The following is a 21,172-nucleotide window of genomic DNA, read 5'->3' as shown; positions in this document are numbered from 1 at the left end:
AATCGTTCCTTTTCCGCCTACACGGAAACTGCGGCATTCTGAAGTTGTCAACCTGGCTCTACAAAATGTTGCATCTGCGGCTGCTAGAAGAGAGAAATCAGCTAAGCGTCCTGGTCGTTTAAAAATCTTGTCAGTTGGTCAGAAGGTGTTAATTAAGGCTCATCGTTTGTCTCACAAAGGAAAAGGCTTGTGTCGGAAATTTTTTCTGCTTTATAACGGTCCATATAGAATTCGCAAAATTATTCATGATAACACTGTCGAAGTAGAAACTCTTAAATCACGACGCTCTAAGGGAATACATCATATATCTAACGTTAAAATTTTTGTGGAATGATATACTTTTGAAAAATTTTTGTAGAATGACATACTTTTGAGAAACTAACAGTTGTATGTAAACACACGGAGAGTACAAGGATACCGCGCTGTGTTTTGGCGGCGGCATATACTCAAAGCAACAGTCAAGTCTGCGCGCCGCACAAGGCAGTCGTTGACCGCAAACAATCACTTCCTACGTCACGCACCTACAGCTGATCGAGCGCTCAGTGCGAATGCACTGACAGCCGTAAATAAATACACAGTCTAATTTCTCCGACTAAATTCAGTATAAAGCTATAGTGACTTGATGAAGCTGTTATTAACATTCAGTATTTTTCAGGATACGGTTCTATAAAATATTTAAGAACTTCAGGTAAATTCTGTGCGTGTCCGACGTTAAGACGACTTGCTATCGAGAAAATTTCAGGAAAAATGTCATTTCGAAGAAGAAAGTAATAAACTAAAAAGGTAATTATTAATTGAGTTTATTTTTCAGGTACATATTTCCACTTAGGTACGTACTTTAGACGTAATTTGCTGCTCGCGATTACGTGATTCATACTTTGTGCTAATTACATGTTCAATGAAATTACTTGTGAAGCGACGTGCTTGCGTACGTTAACTGATTTTGACAATGATTATTAATGAACTGGATTGTTACTTGTGTATATTATGCATCGCTTAGCTGCACTGCTTTTTCACTGATGTCATATTCTTTTTATTATGTGCCTGCTGTGCTTATTTATTTAAATTATAATTGTCACCTGATTAATTGTGCTGATATGGTTAGGTATGTAAGTTATACTTTGTGATTTATCTGCTTGCGCCTTCATGTTTACTTATTAGTACGTAAGATATATGTTTACTGCTATGCGTATGGATTGCACATTTACACATTTCTGCTTGTTGTCATAACTATACTTTAATTTGGTATATAGCAATGCTGATGTACAGGGTACGGACATGGAGTGTGGGTTACGATGTGGTATGGGTTACGGATTGTTCGCTTGGCGAAGCCTCGTTATAGAAATTGTGCTGCATCCACTTGTTGACATTCTGTTCACTACTGGTATATTTACTCGCTGTTGCTTGTTTTGCTTACGCTCAGTGCTTTATATTTTAACATAAGAAAATGAACTGCAGTAATTCGACGAGCGACTTTAGTACAAGAAACATCATAGAAGTCACATGAGCTGGAGGTTTTATGAAAGCTGTATAAATGTATGCCAATAGGAAGGAAGCTAACGACATGACATACCAACACAGTTCTTACACTGCATTTTTCGTGAGCAATTGAAATAGGAAGTGACACTTGACACAAGAAATACTCCACATGTTTGCTTCTGTTTGCCATAATTCTTGAAGTGGTGTACACACTGTGAAATATTAGGATCATTCACACTCCGTAATCGTACTTAATTACTGAGAGTTATTCGAACTAAGTCTGTTAGAGGTCATGTATGCATTCTTTGTTTATAATTCATAATGAGTAGAAGATTTTGGTCAGATGGATTACACAGAGGTTGTGTGTTGACAGTGTGTCTTCGGATTGTATGGGATGAGGAGGTTTGCATTAGGATTTTATCTGTACTCGATCGAGGAGACTGACTAGAGGAAAGAGTTGTTATGGAAGTGAAATGATACTGGCAATAAGGTTTATATGTATCGACGTATTGAAGAGGTATTATGGAGGTATTGAGATTATATGAAGTTGATTGGAGTTATGGTGTATAAGAGGTAAAATGAGTGAGGTGCATATTTTTTTTTTTTTTTTTTTTTTTTTGTTGTTGGTCTATATGGAACAAGGAGGATGAAGATAGCAGACTAGAACACTAAAATGGAAGGAGGATTGTCTACACACACTTTGTTAAATCACTAAGCAGTATGTACTTTTTTTTGGAGAGAGGAAGTTGCATATCTTGACACACTGACAGTTGTTCAGCAACCGTACATTTTGATCTGGCTTGGCAAACATTGGTCTTGACATGATGACTATGACGTTGACTTAACTATTATTGACTGTTATACATTGCTGTCACTACTACTTGATACACATGATGAACATGAAATTTTGACAGAATTGGATTCACACAGTTAACACTATTCAATTACACAGTAGTACTTAATGTGGATGAAAGATGAGTGAGTGTGTTTTGTGTGTTTTCCTTTCCTAATCCTACCCACCTATCTCCTAAATATTATTTTATTTGTTTGTAGTGGCTTGCACTGACACCCATAAATATTATAGGTTTACTGATGTTTGTGTATTTGTAATAGTAATATGACAATTATCTGATATCATTTGTGTGTTTGTTATGATTTGTATGTTTAGTGTAAGAGCATTGTAAAAGCATTTGTATGTGCATTCAAACTATTGTTCATGCTTGAACTTTCTGATTAGTGATGGTGAAATTATGGACTGCTACTTGTACTTTTTCTACATGATTGGTGCCACTAGGACATGTTTAATTTCTGCTGATGAACTGTGTGAGCAGTGATAGTGAATATTATGGACTGCTGTCTGCACCTACTCAACATTGCTGGGTGCCATTGATGAACTGCTTCTACTGAGAAATGTGACTTGTTGCTGTGTGTACCTCTTCAACATTGCTGGGTACCACAAATGGAACTGCTTCTACCGAAATGATGTTACTTCTTGCTGTCTGTACCTCTTCAACATTGCTGGGTACCACAGATGGAACTGCTTCTACTGAAATGATGTTACCTCTTGCTGTTTGCACCTACTCAACATTGCTGGGTGCCACTGATGGACTGATTCTACTGAGATGATGTCACCTGTTGCTGTTTGCACCTACTCAACATTGCTGGGTGCCACTGATGGACTGATTTTACTGAGATGATGTCACCTGTTGCTGTTTGCACCTACTCAACATTGCTGGGTGCCATTGATGAACTGCTTCTACTGAGAAATGTGACTTGTTGCTGTGTGTACCTCTTCAACATTGCTGGGTACCACAGATGGAACTGCTTCTACTGAAATGATGTTACTTCTTGCTGTTTGCACCTACTCAACATTGCTGGGTGCCACTGATGGACTGATTCTACTGAGATGATGTCACCTGTTGCTGTTTGCACCTACTCAACATTGCTGGGTGCCACTGATGGACTGATTCTACTCAGATGATGTCACCTGTTGCTGTTTGCACCTACTCAACATTGCTGGGTGCCATTGATGAACTGCTTCTACTGAGAAATGTGACTTGTTGCTGTGTGTACCTCTTCAACATTGCTGGGTACCACAAATGGAACTGCTTCTACTGAAATGATGTTACTTCTTGCTGTCTGCACCTACTCAACATTGCTGGGTGCCACTGATGAACTGCTTCTACTGAAATGATATCACCTGTTGGAGTCTGCACCTACTCAACATTGCTGGGTGCCACGGATGGACTGCTTCTACTGAAATGATGTCACCTGATGGTGTCTGCACCTACTCAACATTGCTGGGTGCTACTGCTGGAACTGTCAACCACTTGTTGTGTAAACATTTTATGTGAAAATTTGTATAAACTGATTTTTTGTGTATTACTGTTTGTGAAAAGTTATGAGACTCTTACCTGTACATATTCGTCATTGCTGACGCTATTGATTGAACTGTTTAACCACATAATACTTGTGTAAACTATTATGTAAAGTCACATGTATGAAAGAATTTGTATTGCTTGGTGTATTTTATATATTAGGCTATTGAAAGGTCAGTGCAAAGCCAACATCTTATCTAGTTATATGATATTTACGTATTAATATTATCTTTTATTTTTGTCTGTATTTTTTTTTTTTTTTGACGAATTTGGTGGTATTTTCACCACCAATGCTGGCAAAAATACCATCAAATTCTAGCCCGTGGAGGAAGGGCATATGAAAGGTGGCTACACTGAGCCACAGCGCCAGAGAGTATTGTTCCGCCGCCTCCACTGGCAGTGATTATTGAGACGCAGCGACAGGCAGTTCTTGCCGAGAAGTTGTGGTGGACACTGCGTGTAGCTGAAGTTAGAGTGAGATGCGGTAGTGGAGAGTGTTGTTCCATGTTTATGCAGTTATTTGATGGGAGAGATAGCAGATGTTGTTCCAATGGAGATATTGTAATGATCTGAGTGCTTTTCGTCAATATAAATTAAGGTAACTAACGACTGTTCCTTATTTTCTTATTATTTGTGTGTCCTGAATAATGCTTCATTACAGGTTCAGTCAACAAAGCATCTGGCGTGTGTTCTTGTATTAGAGTGTAATTCTGGGTTTCTTGCACAATTATAGTATTTCTAATTTTCTTTTATCACGTCAGTATAAATGATATTTAAAAATTCTTGTCTTGTTGAAGAAGAACCGTGCCAGATGTGCGTTGAGTCATACTACCACATACAGAACAGCTACACTTGTGCTATGTTGGCTTCGTAGATTTTATAGTTGCTGGGGACTTAATTAATTAACTGTGTTAACGAAAATGTTGTTTCATTGTTTGTTGTTATTCTATGCAGTCAGATTGCGTACGAAAACTAGTCAGGGCCAGCCGTTTACGAGACTTGCGTAATCGGACATACAGCTACTAAAAATATTTGCATTCATATTTAATTTTAATTAAGCCCCCATGCAAGGGTCATTCCAACAACAGCAGAAAATGGAATAACTGGAGTAGGATTCGTTATGAATAGGAAGGTAGGGCAGAGAGTGTGTTACAGTGAACAGTTCAGTGATAGCGTTGATTTGGTCAGAATCGCAAAACACCGACAACGGTAATTCAGGTATACATGCCAAAGTCGCAAGCTGTAGGTTAAGCGACAGAGAAAGTATATGAGAATACTGAAAGCGTAATTCAGTACGTAAAGGAAGATGACAACCTAATAATCATGGGGGATTGGAATGCAGTTGTAGGGGAAGGAGCAGAAGGAATGGTTACAGGGGAAATGGGTTTGGGACAAGGAATGAGAGAGGAGTAAGACTAATTGGGTTCTGTAATAAATTTGGGCTAGTAATAGCGTAAACTCTGTTCAAGAACCACAAGAGGAGGAGGTACACTTAAAAAAGACCGGGTGATACGGGAAGCTCTCCTTTATATTACATTATAGTCAGACAGAGATTTCGAAATCAGATATTGGATTGCTAGGCATATCCAGAAGAACATATAGACTCAGAGCACAATGTAATAGTGAAAAAAGGAAGAATCAAAACGCAAAGAAGTGAGATACAGAAATACTAAGGAATGACGAGATACGCTTGAAGTTCTCTAAGGCTATAGATACACCAATAAGGAACAGCTCAGTAGGCAGCACAGCTGAAGAGGAGTGGGCTCCTATAGAAAGGGCAATCACAAAAGTTGGAAGGAAAAATACAGGAACAAAGAAGGTAACTCGGAAGCCACAAAATGGGTAAAAAAACGAAATTATTTGGTTGATCGATGAAAGAAGGAAGTACAAAAGTGTTAAGGAACAATATAATTAGTACATAATATGGACTGACACTAAATCAAAGTAAAACCAAAGTAATGACAAGTAGCAGAAATGAGAACATCGAGAAACTTAACATCAGTATTGTTGATCACGAAGTAGATGAAGTTAAAGAATTCTGCTACCCAGACAGGAAAATAACCAATGAAGGACGGAGCATGAAGGACATCAAAAGTAGACTAGTACTGGAGAAAAGGGTATTACTGGCCAAGTGAAGTCTTATAGTAACAATCATCGGCCTTAATTTGAGGAAGAAATTTCTGAGAATGTACATTTGGAGTACAGCATTGTATGGTAATGAAACATGGACTGTTGGAAAACCAGACCAGAAGAGAATCGAAGCATTTGAGATGTGATACTACAGACGAATGTTGAAAACTAGGTGGACTGATAGGGTAAGGAATGATGAGATTCTGCACAGAATCGAAGAGGAAAGAAATATGTGGAAAACACAGACAAGGAGAAGGGACAGCATGATAGGACACATCTTAATACATCAGAGAATGACTTCCATGGTAGCTGTACCAAACTGGGAGCTGTACCAAACTGTAGAAGAAGACAGAGATTGGAATACATGCAGCAAATAGTTGAGCACGAAGGTTGCAAGTGGTACTCTGAGCTGAAGAGGTAGGCACAGGAGAGGAATTCGTGGCGGGCCCCATCAAACCAGTCAGAAGACTGACGACTCTAAGAAGTAACACTTAAGAGTAAGATTCAAAGTAGGCAAAAAATCAATCTCGTTATGTACAAGCAACATATCAAAAACAGTATAAATTAACAATGAAGCCACAGAACATATGTGCTTTCGTGTTCACGACAGCTGGAAGCAAAGAGATGCAAAGAAAAAATAAATAAACATTAATAACCAAAAGAGTAAAAATGCCCTAGTGGGTTTTTGGTAAACTAAATAGGGTACTCAGGATTAATCTTCTGATATATCTTAAAAGGAAAACAACCAGTCAGTTTTGGTTATCGGTTTTGACTTGTAAGAATGAGTCATGCACTTCTTGTGCAGAAACCATTTAAAAACGGAGGATTTCTGTGAGAGAAATACATGCATGTTGGTATTTACTGGAAAAATCGAGGAAAAAACAAAGGGAACGACGCTGAAGTGGATGATGTGATTGTGACTAAATTGGAAATGTGGTTGACTTACAGTATTTATGTGGTGTCACCGTGTAACGCCGGAAATGCATATCCTCCTATTTCCATCTATTACTCTGCAAATTTTTTCCTTATTTTGTCACCTGAAGATATGACATTTCTGTGTCTTTATATATTGTAATTGTTTTACTATTTGTATATACACTCCTGGAAATGGAAAAAAGAACACATTGACACCGGTGTGTCAGACCCACCATACTTGCTCCGGACACTGCGAGAGGGCTGTACAAGCAATGATCACACACACGGCACAGCGGACACACCAGAGACTGCGGTGTTGGCCGTCGAATGGCGCTAGCTGCGCAGCATTTGTGCACCGCCGCCGTCAGTGTCAGCCAGTTTGCCGTGGCATACGGAGCTCCATCGCAGTCTTTAACACTGGTAGCACGCCGCGACAGCGTGGACGTGAACCGTATGTGCAGTTGACGGACTTTGAGCGAGGGCGTATAGTGGGCATGCGGGAGGCCGGGTGGACGTACCGCCGAATTGCTCAACACGTGGGGCGTGAGGTCTCCACAGTACATCGATGTTGTCGCCAGTGGTCGGCGGAAGGTGCACGTGCCCGTCGACCTGGGACCGGACCGCAGCGACGCACGGATGCACGCCAAGACCGTAGGATCCTACGCAGTGCCGTAGGGGACCGCATCGCCACTTCCCAGCAAATTAGGGACACTGTTGCTCCTGGGGTATCGGCGAGGACCATTCGCAACCGTCTCCATGAAGCTGGGCTACGGTCCCGCACACCGTTAGGCCGTCTTCCGCTCACGCCCCAACATCGTGCAGCCCGCTTCCAGTGGTGTCGCGACAGGCGTGAATGGAGGGACGAATGGAGACGTGTCGTCTTCAGCGATGGCGATGAGAGTCGCTTCTGCCTTGGTGCCAATGATGGTCGTATGCGTGTTTGGCGCCGTGCAGGTGAGCGCCACAATCAGGACTGCATACGACCGAGGCACACAGGGCCAACACCCGGCATCATGGTGTGGGGAGCGATCTCCTACACTGGCCGTACACCACTGGTGATCGTCGAGGGGACACTGAATAGTGCACGGTACATCCAAACCGTCATCGAACCCACCGTTCTACCATTCCTAGACCGGCAAGGGAACTTGCTGTTCCAACAGGACAATGCACGTCCGCATGTATCCCGTGCCACCCAACGTGCTCTAGAAGGTGTAAGTCAACTACCCTGGCCAGCAAGATCTCCGGATCTGTCCCCCATTGAGCATGTTTGGGGCTGGATGAAGCATCGTCTCACGCGGTCTGCACGTCCAGCACGAACGCTGGTCCAACTGAGGCGCCAGGTGGAAATGGCATGGCAAGCCGTTCCACAGGACTACATCCAGCATCTCTACGATCGTCTCCATGGGAGAATAGCAGCCTGCATTGCTGCGAAAGGTGGATATACACTGTACTAGTGCCGACATTGTGCATGCTCTGTTGCCTGTTGCTATGTGCCTGTGGTTCTGTCAGTGTGATCATGTGATGTATCTGACCCCAGGAATGTGTCAATAAAGTTTCCCCTTCCTGGGACAATGAATTCACGGTGTTCTTATTTCAATTTCCAGGAGTGCATATATATATATTTATGCATTTATGTCGATGTATAATTGGTTGTTTTGTGAATATTATTTGTATTTTTACGCTGGGTCTTGCCTAGGGAAAACTATGCTATCGAACGAATACGTCGATAGGTCGTGTGGAGAACCAGAGTGTTTAGGATCTTTGGTAGTGTTAACTCTGCCGCGTGGAGCGCGGGCAGAGCAGAGGGAGTCTGGCTGGAGTAGTGAGGTTGAGCAGGTGTGTTGTGTGAAGCTCCCGCGAGTTGCCGCGCTTTCGGGGTTTGGCAGCATGTAATTGCGCTCGACTTGCGATTATAGTTTCTGACATGGTGTCGCGGACGGGAAGCATTATCTGGCGCACATCAAGAGCCCGTTTCGTCTGGTGACCGTGTCGAGAAGAAGGCGCACCAACATCCAGCTTCTGCAACAGCGACGGCCGACAATGAGTGACTGTCGCCACCTCCTCGATCGACGGCTTCAAACCTTCAATCAACCAACAAGGAAGACTGGAAGCATGTAAAGTTTTAGAACTGTATGGCAGACCTCAGCTTTTCAAACTTTTAAAATTGTTGCATCACAAAATTACAGCAACTTAGCATGAACCTTTGTTGCTCATTGTCCCAATTGCATTGCCAAGCAGGGTTCCTTCCTTTTCCGAAATGAACCCGAGTGTCGTTGAAATTCAAACGCCAGCATTAAAGTAATATAATTCTATTTCGCTGCTTTAATTTCAAAGTTCAGTTAAAGAATTCATAGCTGGTTACAATATTTAGATTACACAAGCACAAATTAAGAGTGCGAGTTTTGTTACCGTATTTTAGCTTACCTGTGACTGCAGCTCAGCTTGGTACATACTAAATTTTACTATTGTTAATTGTTCAGAATCATTTAATTTAAGTTCAAAGTTAAATCTCGTATTTCTAAATTGCGTAGATTCAAGTAGCTTTTGAAATGATTGTTGAGGTAGTCCAAGACTAACCGTATTTTATTGAATTTCGATGTGCTTCAGAAAAAAAGCTCACTATTAACTTCAGTCACTAAATTAACTTTCGATTTTTCGGTTTTATTAATTCTTTTGCTAAATTAAGTCAGAGTGTAGCGAAATTTATTACTTCTGACAAACTTTCAGTTTTCACACTAGACGTGTCAACCTTCAGTTGCCACGCTTCTAGTGCTAATTATATGTGTAATAACCTTTCTTTTTCAGTTACTATAGTAATTGTCCTTAGGACTGGCGACCGTAATTTCCCCCACATCTCAAATATCTAATTAGCGCCAATTAATTGTTAACGTGACGACCGCACATTTACTTTCTTTATTAACTTTACCCCTTTTTAAAATTAATTTCCACCAGTTTCATTTGCATTTTTCCTTTCATTTAGATGTAACCCTTTCCTCCCTCTTTACCGACAGATTAACTTCAGTGACGATTGCTTTTCCCAAATTTCCATTAGGTACACGCGGTTTAATTTTTCACTGTCATTAGGGTCGATAAGTGAGGGGGAGGTTACAACCGCCAGACACCACACTTGCTAGGTGGTAGCCTTTAAATCGGCCGCGGTCCGATAGTACACGTCGGACCCGCGTGTCGCCACTATCAGTGATTGCAGACCGAGCGCCGCCACACGGCAGGTCTAGAGAGACTTCCTAGCACTCGCCCCAGTTGTACAGCCGACTTTGCTAGCGATGGTTCACTGACAAAATACGCTCTCATTTGCCGAGACGATAGTTAGCATAGCCTTCAGCTACGTCATTTGCTACGACCTAGCAAGGCGTCATTACCAGTTACTATTGATGCTGTAAAACATGTACCGTCAAGAGCGATGTTCACCATTTATGGATTAAAGTGAAGTATTCCACAGCTACGTCCTTTTTTGCTAGTCTAATTTCCTTGACCTGTTCCAGACCTCACGCCAGCCTGCGTGAGCTAAAACGCGTGCCTTTCGGCTTCCTCTCATACCGGGTTGGCTCTCTTGCCAATCCACAACAATTTAAACCAGGAGAATGGGTAGAACAAGAAAATTCTTTGCTGAATTCCAAGAGACAAGAATTGATCAAGACTATGTAAGGTGGGTGGATTTAGAAAAAAATTCTGAATAAACGTGTATGTATAAAGCTGAAAACTGTAAACTCCAAGCAGAAGAGCTTATACCAAGCAGAATATACCAAACAACTGTAGAGGATTTTTAAAAGCAATGAAAATAAAAATAAAGATCACCACTGTTGGGCTTTATCTCTACAACTTCCTAGTGCAAGTCCAGTGTGCTAACCGTTTACGCCTAATGTATTTTGAAATACGGACGTAAACAGATATTGATATTGATGCTATATGTTAACACAGACGGAAACTATCTTTTCATATTTAATTCATTTTTAATTGTTGAATTAATTAATTAGACAGTATCAACCAATCTGAAGAATAAACTGTATATACATCGAGGACAGAACAGACAATCTTGACTATTCGGGAGCAGATAAGGGATTACGTCATACATATTAGCAGTCGTCGAGAATAAAGTTTTTTAAGCCAAAATGACAGATTTTATATTAAATTTTGGGGCAAAAAAAATGGTTCAAATGGCTCTGAGCACTATGGGACTTAACATCTGAGGTCATCAGTCCCCTAGAACTTAGAACTACTTAAACCTAACTAACCTAAGGACATCACACACATCCATGCCCGAGGCTGGATTCGAACCTGCGACCGTAGCGGTCACGTGGTTCCAGACTGAAGTGCCTAGAACCGCACGGCCACACCGGCCGGCTTTTGGGGCAAAAATAATATCTTTCTTCAAATGAAGAGTGAAATTAGAGAACTTTCTAAGTGCCAGTTTTTGAAAAACAAAAATAGTTTTCAGTTCTGTTGTGCTGTCGTCACTCTGTTGTATGATGCTAGACTTCATCCAAGTGCCAAATCATGTAGAAAGTCTTTCAAACATGCGTCAGTAGATGGCGCATGTTATCTGTGCCAAGCTTTGCTTCTCTCTGGAGTTAATAATTCTGTTAATTTACACAAATAGCGTCGTTACAGGTTTCGAACCACAAATTCATCTGCGTACAACTGTTCACAAATAATTACATTTGGCGCTCGGAGTGGCAGCGCGGTTTGAGGCGCCATGTCACGGATTGCGCGGCCCCTCCCACCAGAGGTTCGAGTCCTCCCTCGGTCATGGGTGTGTGTGTTGTCCCTAGCATAAGTTAGTTTAAGTAGTGTGTAAGTCTTGGGACCGACGACGTCATCAGTTTGGTCCCTTAGGAATTCACTCACATTTAGTAAACAATGTGCTGTTTTTTTTTTTTAAATTAAAAGTTACATTTGCTTACCTTACTTGAAAAAAAAGGAAAATAGCCAATAACCAATGTAAGAAACCATAAGTGTAATAAAAAGGTGAATGGCCATATGAAGATGAATCTGTCGATTCGAAACTGGTAACAACGCTATCTGTGTAAATAAATGGGATTTTAAACAGTGCGTGGTTGGTGTTTCCTTCTTTGTAAGAATCAGCTTGTTAGAAATTTCTTATTGGACTTTAGAACCAATCAGTTTCATGGTATGGCACTTAAAACGTTCTTAATAAGGTATTTATGTTCTAGTGATACCTTCTCAGTTTTTTCGATACAGATGTTATGTACAAAATGAAAACATTTCCCTTAGGAGGAGATTCGATTACATTTTTCATGTTCTGCAGATATCGCTTAACAAAACAGCAAGATACAAATAGAGGAGGAAGAGAAGCCGACAAACGGATCGTAAGTGAAGAGCTTATGAACGGCAGGATGGGTGTTACCTATCTAACGGGGTTGTATTACGAGACAGCCCGGGGCTGTACGTTTATAGGCAGGAGGAGACCTTTAATTTCCGCTCTGCAGTAGCTTGCTCTTAAGCTTGTTGCGTAGATAACTCAGTAATTTACGACGGCGAAATTAATTTCACCGGAGTAAAACGAGGAGCATTATAAACAGGAGACAGAACGAAGATTCTAATAAAGCACCGCAACAAATTACACACATTGAAAACGGAAGTCCAGAGTGGAAGGTGGAAGCTGTCACTGTGTTCTGAGAGAAGTGCAGGTTATTCAGGAAGTACTATCTACGTCACCTTAAACATAACAAAGCAGCTTATTGAAACGGTATTTGAAACATTCGCAGAAAAGTTCTCAGATTGGTATATTATTAAACTAAAATTAATGAGTTCAATTTTATGTAATGTGAACAACGTTATTGCATGTACAGAAACTCACATGTCTTTGATAGCAGCGCAGTTCCACAGTATCTCTGACCTCCCTCTTCTGTTTGCACGTAGCCTTCCGTGCAGCTGGGACTCGAAGGCAAATCGAAGTCTTCCATAGTAAATTCAATTGCACAGGATTCATTGCTAAGCGAAAATCTGAAAAAATAGAAAATTTATGTTTCTTAGAAGCTAACACGTTCCTTGTTTTTCAAAGTTTCTCTGATTCTACAAAGAAGAGCAGCGACTTAATTTTTTTCGACGTGGTATGTAGCCTTCTCCTTGTGGTTACGTATTTATTTAATTATATATAAAAAGTTCAATTTAATTTCTGTTTGGGCAATGGTGTTAAATTCTTGTAAAGGATAAATGTAAAATTATGCATCAGAACTTTGGCGTATCACTGCCGAGGAACTGTATCGAATATTCTTTGTAAATGTAATAATTTATGAGAATTATGTTTACGCTGCCGGGGTCCATTTCAATAAAATCCGTCACGCGATGTGGCCACGTTTATGTAATAAAACTGCCAACATATGGGCTGTTGTTGTAGCCTGTTGAGGACTGCCTGCAACAGCAGCCGAAACGTTGGTAGTTTTATTACAGATGACGCGGTCACATTTCATGAAATGGAAGGAGATTAACTATATTTATCCGCAGTTCAGTACTTTACAGTTGTAACGTATCCACAAAAATACACTTAAAGCAATGACGCTTTCAATAAATGTTAAAAAAATAATAAATGAAAAGCACCAGTTAGCTTTTGTTCTACAATATTGTAGAACAAAAGCAAACTGGTGCTTTTCATTTATTATAATGTTGTTCTATCAAGAACCGACGGAAGATCTGTTAATATGTTTAAAAAATAAAAATAAAATAAAAAATTAATAATATAATTAAAAATTAATAAAGTAATTAAAATTATTAAGACAATTAACAAGAGTAATTTTTTTCATTTAACAGTTTTACTGTGTTACTCTACCAATAAATTTCAGGAAGCCGGCACAGTACTCAGTGTAGTGAATTTGAAGTGTTAAGAGTTACAGTGGAACATTCATGTAAGTGTTTTAAAGTCAGGAAGAGGTGGACTCTACATTTCGTAACGCTTGCAAACAGTTGTACAGCTCAGGGGATACTGAAGACGATCCCTGCTAGTATAGTGTGGCTAGTATATGTGGCCTGAAAAGTAAGTGAGTATACTCATTTATTGATTCATATATTAGTGGACCAGAAAATAAACCAGACCATCCTACATGTTTTTTTCACAGGAGAGCCGAAGCAGCTGGTATGGATGACAATTAAAAAGATCTGAACTAACTAATAAGGAGCGAGGAAGTACCTTGGGAGAGACAACAACTGTTAGAGATATCAAATGTACAGACAAGAGCTGCAGCAGTATATCTATATAGGTGAGGTTAATTGAACAATTTATATTTGGAAAATAAAATACATGTGCAGTTTTGTTGTGCGATTATATTACACTCCTGGAAATTGAAATAAGAACACCGTGAATTCATTGTCCCAGGAAGGGGAAACTTTATTGACACATTCCTGGGGTCAGATACATCACATGATCACACTGACAGAACCACAGGCACATAGACACAGGCAACAGAGCATGCACAATGTCGGCACTAGTACAGTGTATATCCACCTTTCGCAGCAATGCAGGCTCCTATTCTCCCATGGAGACGATCGTAGAGATGCTGGATGTAGTCCTGTGGAACGGCTTGCCATGCCATTTCCACCTGGCACCTCAGTTGGACCAGCGTTCGTGCTGGACGTGCAGACCGCGTGAGACGACGCTTCATCCAGTCCCAAACATGCTCAATGGGGGACAGATCCGGAGATCTTGCTGGCCAGGGTAGTTGACTTACACCTTCTAGAGCACGTTGGGTGGCACGGGATACATGCGGACGTGCATTGTCCTGTTGGAACAGCAAGTTCCCTTGCCGGTCTAGGAATGGTAGAACGATGGGTTCGATGACGGTTTGGATGTACCGTGCACTCTTCAGTGTCCCCTCGACGATCACCAGTGGTGTACGGCCAGTGTAGGATATCGCTCCCCACACCATGATGCCGGGTGTTGGCCCTGTGTGCCTCGGTCGTATGCAGTCCTGATTGTGGCGCTCAGCTGCACGGCGCCAAACACGCATACGACCATCATTGGCACCAAGGCAGAAGCAACTCTCATCGCTGAAGACGACACGTCTCCATTCGTCCCTCCATTCACGCCTGTCGCGACACCACTGGAGGCGGGCTGCACGATGTTGGGGCGTGAGCGGAAGATGGCCTAACGGTGTGCGGGACCGTAGCCCAGCTTCAAGGAGATGGTTGCAAATGGTCCTCGCCGATACCCCAGGAGCAACAGCGTCCCTAATTTGCTGGGAAGTGGCGGTGCGGTCCCCTACGGCACTGCGTAGGATCCTACGGTCTTGGCGTGCATCCGTGCGTCGCTGCGGTCCGGTCCCAGGTCGACGGGCACGTGCACCTTCCGCCGACCACTGGCGACAACATCGATGTACTGTGGAGACCTCACGCCCCACGTGTTGAGCAATTCGGCGGTACGTCCACCCGGCCTCCCGCATGCCCACTATACGCCCTCGCTCAAAGTCCGTCAACTGCACATACGGTTCACGTCCACGCTGTCGCGGCATGCTACCACTGTTAAAGACTGCGATGGAGCTCCGTATGCCACGGCAAACTGTCTGACACTGACGGCGGCGGTGCACAAATGCTGCGCAGCTAGCGCCATTCGACGGCCAACACCGCGGTTCCTGGTGTGTCCGCTGTGCCGTGCGTGTGATCATTGCTTGTACAGCCCTCTCGCAGTGTCCGGAGCAAGTATGGTGGGTCTGACACACCGGTGTCAATGTGTTCTTTTTTCCATTTCCAGGAGTGTAGAAGTCGCCTTACAGGAAGGTGGATGGTCTTTTTTTTCATCAAGCAAGATGTCAGTGTTTTCAGTCGAGGAATCACAAAGGCTGGAAGAAATCAGTGCTACAGTGCAACAAACATCATCATCACCCGAAGATGGTGTTCCAACTGTGTAAGATCAGAAGTGTTAGGGTAGCTGTCCTACAGAGCATAGCCTGAAACTGAACAATAAATACGGTGCGGAAAAACTCCATGCATCCATGCACGTGAATAGACGATTGGTAGCCTAAGAACAATGTGAGTAAAATTTTGTATTTTTCTTGGAAAAGAACAGCACAATGGTATATCAAGAGTGGAGAGAGGCTATAAATTTAATTTCGCAAACGAAAGTGATTGAAACCGTCTTGGAATTAACAGATCTAGGTCATGACACGGTGCTTACACAGAAGGTATGCATAAAAATGGAAAGGAGAAAGTGCAATTGGGGTGTTATAGCATTCTAAGACAGACAACAGGCCTGCTGCAAACTGAGGCGCAAAAATGTAGAGGCTTAAAGAGGATTCGACAACGATGAGATACGAAATGAATAGAAAAGGAATCTATTGACAGGAGAAGCAAACATTATTATCAGCACAAAAGTACATTTTTAAACTGGGAAATGTGAGGGAGAGTGCATGAAAATCAGCAATCAAACTGCGAGTTTGTAAAAAAGGCAAAACTGTTGCTGGGATTTGTTACATGGTAGAAATGAATAAGCTCCAAAACTAATAAACTGAAAATTAATGATCAGTCTCCAACACTATAGAACCGAAGATCAATCAGTCACATTCGGTATTTTTGATTTCTACACGCGTTGAGGAAAGCCTCCGCGGCACGACAGCCTTACGCAACTATTGACTGTAGGAAATGGGGGGGGGGGGGGGTTGAGTTTGTATGAGGAATACAAATGTTCCTTCAATACACTGATAACAGTAATATCTTAACTTATTTCAGCCTCCCTTCAATATAAAAGTGGATGTATCTGGAAGTCTACTGTGGGTAGAATTCTTCCTTGACTTGAGTTAAAAGAATGTGTACCTTACAATAACAACATCTTGGAACTCGAATCTTTGGCCTTTGAGTTTGATAAGCAGTTTGTCATTTGCGAACCATATCTGCTGGCGAGCTTCGATTAGCCCGCTACTAGTATGCGTCTAGATTACCTACAGCGGCAGTTACGTCATGTTTTACTAGTTTACGCTTTGCGAAGGGTATGTCTTATAATTTTATCCTGTGAATACGAGGGTTGAAACTTAAATAGTGGCAACTACTTATTCACAACCGATACAAAAGAGTTACATGTTTGCACCTGTTACTGTCCTTCAGAGTAGTCACCAGCGTTGTGTAGAATCCGTTGCCAACGATGTGGAAGGCGTAATGTACCGTTAGCAGAGCCTGTTCTATTGATGGTGCGAATGGAGCGGTCTACTGTCTGTCGTTGAATCTCTGGAACAGTTCTGAAGTGAATGCCACGAAATGGTTCCTTCATCTTCGGAATCAAATCAATCGGCATGATTGCCCCAAACAACAGCCAAGGTCAGCCATGTACTGCCTCCAAAAACAGCTTTTTCATCACACGTGAACTCCATTCGTAGTCAACGAAATACATCAGGTCCACCCATAAGCTGCTACTTATTAAATTGACCACTCAAATCAATATCACTTGCTCTAAGTGTCTGCCGTGCGGTACTGGCGCTGCAGTCCGGAACCGCGGGACTGCTACGGTCGCAGATTCGAATCCTGCCTCGGGCATGGGTGTGTGTGATGTCCTTAGGTTAGTTGGGTTTAAGTAGTTCTAAGTTCTAGGGGACTTATGACCTAAGATGTTGAGTCCCATAGTGCTCAGAGCCATTTGAACCAATCTAAGTGTCTTGTAGACAGGAGCACTGCGCCGCCAACGGCGACGATACGACAGTCGCAAAGGCATTGCTGTCACTTCCAATAAACAGAGCGCAGATATGTTTACATTGTCGACATCTACATCTGTATCTATATTCCGAAAGCGGCATTACGGTGTGTGGCGGACAGCACTTTCTGTAAAACAGTCATTCCCCTCTTCTCCTCTTCCAGGTGTGGATAGTTCGCGGGAAGAACGATTCGCGGTAAGTCTACGTGTGAGCTTTGATCTCTGTAGATGTTCAGATAGATAGTAAACTGTCGTGGAAAGCCCACTTTCAGGATGTTGTTCAAAGTGAAGTGAAGTGAGTGATCATTCGACACTGAAAATAGTCTACTTTGCTTATTTTCATTCGCTTATGTCGTATGATATTATATTTTGGGGTAACTCTTGCCATTCTGAAAGGATATTTTTGGCACAGAAATGGGCGCTTCGGGCAAAAAGTGGTGTAAGTTCACGAACCTCTTGTCGACCCGTGTTCACGAATCTGGGTATTTTGACATTGGCCTCTCAGTATATATATTCCTGACTGTAATTTTTTTGTTTACAATACTAGCTTATTCCCAAGAATAAGGAGCTTTCATTCAGTTAATACTCGGCGGAAATCAAACCTGCTGCATCCATTTTCGATAAGCTACCGCTCCAGTTAAAAAATCTTAGCAGTAATCCACGACCTTTCAAATCGAAACTGAAGAGTTTCCTCATGGGTCACTCCTTCTATTCTGTCGAGGAGTTCCTTGAAAAATTAAGTTGTTTCTTGTTATGTTGTTGATTGCGTTTTCTTAAACCTATCGATTGACTTTTTTTCGGATTCATAAATATTTTATTTTTATCTTTTATTACTTTTATTTTGTAATTTCATGTACTGACATATTTCATAACCTTGGAGATTTGTTCCTCAATTTGGCCCTACGGAACTTGAAGTGTAAATAAAAAATAAAGTAAGAACAAATAAAATATAAAGGATTTCTTAAATCGCACTCAAAAAATTTAGTTACTCGAACAATTGCCTCCTTTTATAGCAAACATAGAAATTATATAAAAATACGACTTATTATGTCTTTCTGGTGAAGAAACAACGGTGTTGCTTATTAGCGTAAACGGATACAGTTGAGTAGTTGAACAAACTATTTGAAAATTCCTCATTACAGATAAGTAGTAGGTCTAATTAGAAATACAGTATATTTATTACTTCAAACACTAAATACATCCTTTATCTTATGAGCTACGTTGAAACGACATTATGCAGATTGTATGAACTTACAGATCACTAAGAAAAACTGTATAATAATTTCATACTTTGAATTCGTTTATTTTTCACGTACGTTACTTTTTTCCACAGCAAGTACAAAAGACTAGGTTATCACCTTAAATTTTAGCAATGAGTGCTGTAATTTACAATATTGATGGGCTTAGATTATCATTTCGAGCATCATATTTGAATTCCGCAAAACACTATACAATCCAAATCATTTACCAGACTCCTGTTGTCTAGGCTCTAGCGGCATCTGGCGTGAATAGTGACTGAATAGTTCTTCCACATGCCTCTAGAACGGGCAGCCATCGGCTTCGCTTATTACCTTGGAACATTAAGTTTCCCGTTCTTACCTGTCTAGTACGGAGTATTTTAAGATTTTGCAAGTTTTATATCATTTTATTTTAACTTTGTGGCCGGATACCCTCCTTGACGCCATAGTCGTAATTGGAACGTAACGGAGGGAAGTCGTGTGCACCATCTGCCTGTGAATCGTGTAAACTTTGTTCTGTGCGTTACTGTGTTTTAAATGTTGGTGTGTGGTATTCTCTGAAACGTGTTTTACAGACGTAGCCACCATTTGTCTAAACGGGTGTGGAAAACTTCCTAAAAACCATACTCAGGTTGACGGGTGTGCTAGCCAACGTAAGAGCAAGCAATATGTCGGTTGACCAATCTAGAAACGCACACGTTCGGGAAATACACGGTGATGCAAGACGCTTCTCTTGCAACGTCTGCCACTGGGGTTGACTGAGCATCTCCATTAAACTTCCAGGCTTACTAAATGAACCTGTAACAAAACACTCTGCTCCTGTTTGGCTCTTCTCTATTTCCTCTACCAGTCCCATCAGGTATGGATCGCAGACTGACGAGCAACACTCAAGTATTAATCGAACGACGGTTTTGCAAGCTACCGCCTTTGTGTATGGAAATGACTGAAAATTCTTCCAGTCAATCTCATCATCTGTCTTACCTGCGAGTAGTTTTACGAGTACGAGGTCTGTTCAAACAATTCCGGAACATGCGTAATTTCGCGTCAATGGTGTGTTAGAGCGAAATGTGGTTTTCATCCCTGCACACGCTTGTGTCTAGTGTGTAGCTCCCGGAAGAATCATTGTTGTATGTCTGTTAGTTGTTCAGTGCTGTATTTGCGTAGAATGTTGTGTCGTACAGTTCGTGAATTTCAAGATGACAGAGTTACAGGAGCAACGCGTCTGCGTTAGATTTTGCGTGAAACTCAAGAAACCCTTCATAGAGACACGCCAAATGATGCAGGAAGCCTACGGTGCTTCAGCCGCAATCTGTGTTAGGGATGGTTTACTAGGTTTAAAAATGGCCGGACGGAAGCCAAAGATGACCCTCGTTCAGGATGACTCTCGACATCTACCGACGACGCTCATGTCAGTTACGTCAACGACACTGAGTGTGCCAATCGATAACTGCCTGTCGGAGGGATTGTAGAAGAATGTAACATTTCAGTTGGATCATGTCATGAAATCCTAACACATCTTGGAATGCATCATGCTACCGCTAAGTTGGCCCCGCGGCTAATGAGTCATGCGTGACTATTGCACAAAAAACCAAATCACTGTGCTACCTCATCCTCCGTACTCATCCAGACCTGGCCACTGCGAACATTTTTTTATTTCTTAAGTAGAAAGTACGGTTGGAAGGACGAAGACTTGCAACGACAGACGAGATAAAAGAAAACTTAAATTATTATAATTTGCAGTAAGAGGCGCACCAAGATTGCTTCCGATCCTGGAAACGGCATTGGGAGCGGTGCATCAGTTGTTGGGGAGAGTATTTCGAAGAAGCCACATTTAACTCTCATTTCACAGCATTTAGTATTAATGTAAAGAGACTGATATATCTCATTACATTCATTTCGCTTTGTTGCTCTACAGTTCATTTTACTGTTCTTCTTTCTTACTGTGAGGTGTTATTGCTAAGAAACTAAGCTCCGCCCGAACAGGCCATGAAGGCCCAACGGTACCGACCGGTCGCCGTGTCATCCTGAGACCACAGGCGTCACTGGATGCCGATACGGAGGGGTATGTGGTCAGCACACCGCTCTCCCCTTCCGACCGTATGTCAGTTTACGAGACCAGAGCCGCTACTTTTCAATCAAGTAGCTCCTCAGTTCGCCTCACAAGAGACAGACGTTAATTCAGATGAAGGAAAACCCGCATTTTACATGCAGTCACACACGCGAATTTTTTAGAAACAGAATATTATGACAGAATAGTCACTTCGCCCAACATTTCATTGAAGCAAGATCGAATCGCTGGAAAGTGATGTCTAAAAACCAACGTTTTTACAGATGTCTTAGCTATTTCCACAAAAAACACTCTTTAAGCTTTAGAGTGGATAACA

The 21,172-nt window shown here is 41.7% G+C and overlaps 1 protein-coding gene across 1 annotated transcript in view; it reads right to left on the bottom strand.

Annotated features, from left to right (window-relative positions):
* LOC126191002 (uncharacterized) overlaps positions 1 to 21,172 on the bottom strand; it is a 132,612-nt gene that overhangs the window by 103,231 nt on the left and 8,209 nt on the right. The window contains exon 2 of the mRNA XM_049931684.1: positions 12,742 to 12,887. Within this exon, the coding sequence (XP_049787641.1) occupies positions 12,742 to 12,847 (106 nt within the window). The 5' untranslated portion in view covers positions 12,848 to 12,887. The remainder of the gene's footprint in view (positions 1 to 12,741; positions 12,888 to 21,172) is intronic.

Source organism: Schistocerca cancellata, chromosome 6 (assembly GCF_023864275.1).
Source record: "Schistocerca cancellata isolate TAMUIC-IGC-003103 chromosome 6, iqSchCanc2.1, whole genome shotgun sequence".
In the NCBI taxonomy this organism is placed as follows: domain Eukaryota; kingdom Metazoa; phylum Arthropoda; class Insecta; order Orthoptera; family Acrididae; genus Schistocerca; species Schistocerca cancellata.
Note: the sequence above shows the minus strand (reverse complement) of the source record. Positions and strands in the feature narration are given on the sequence as shown.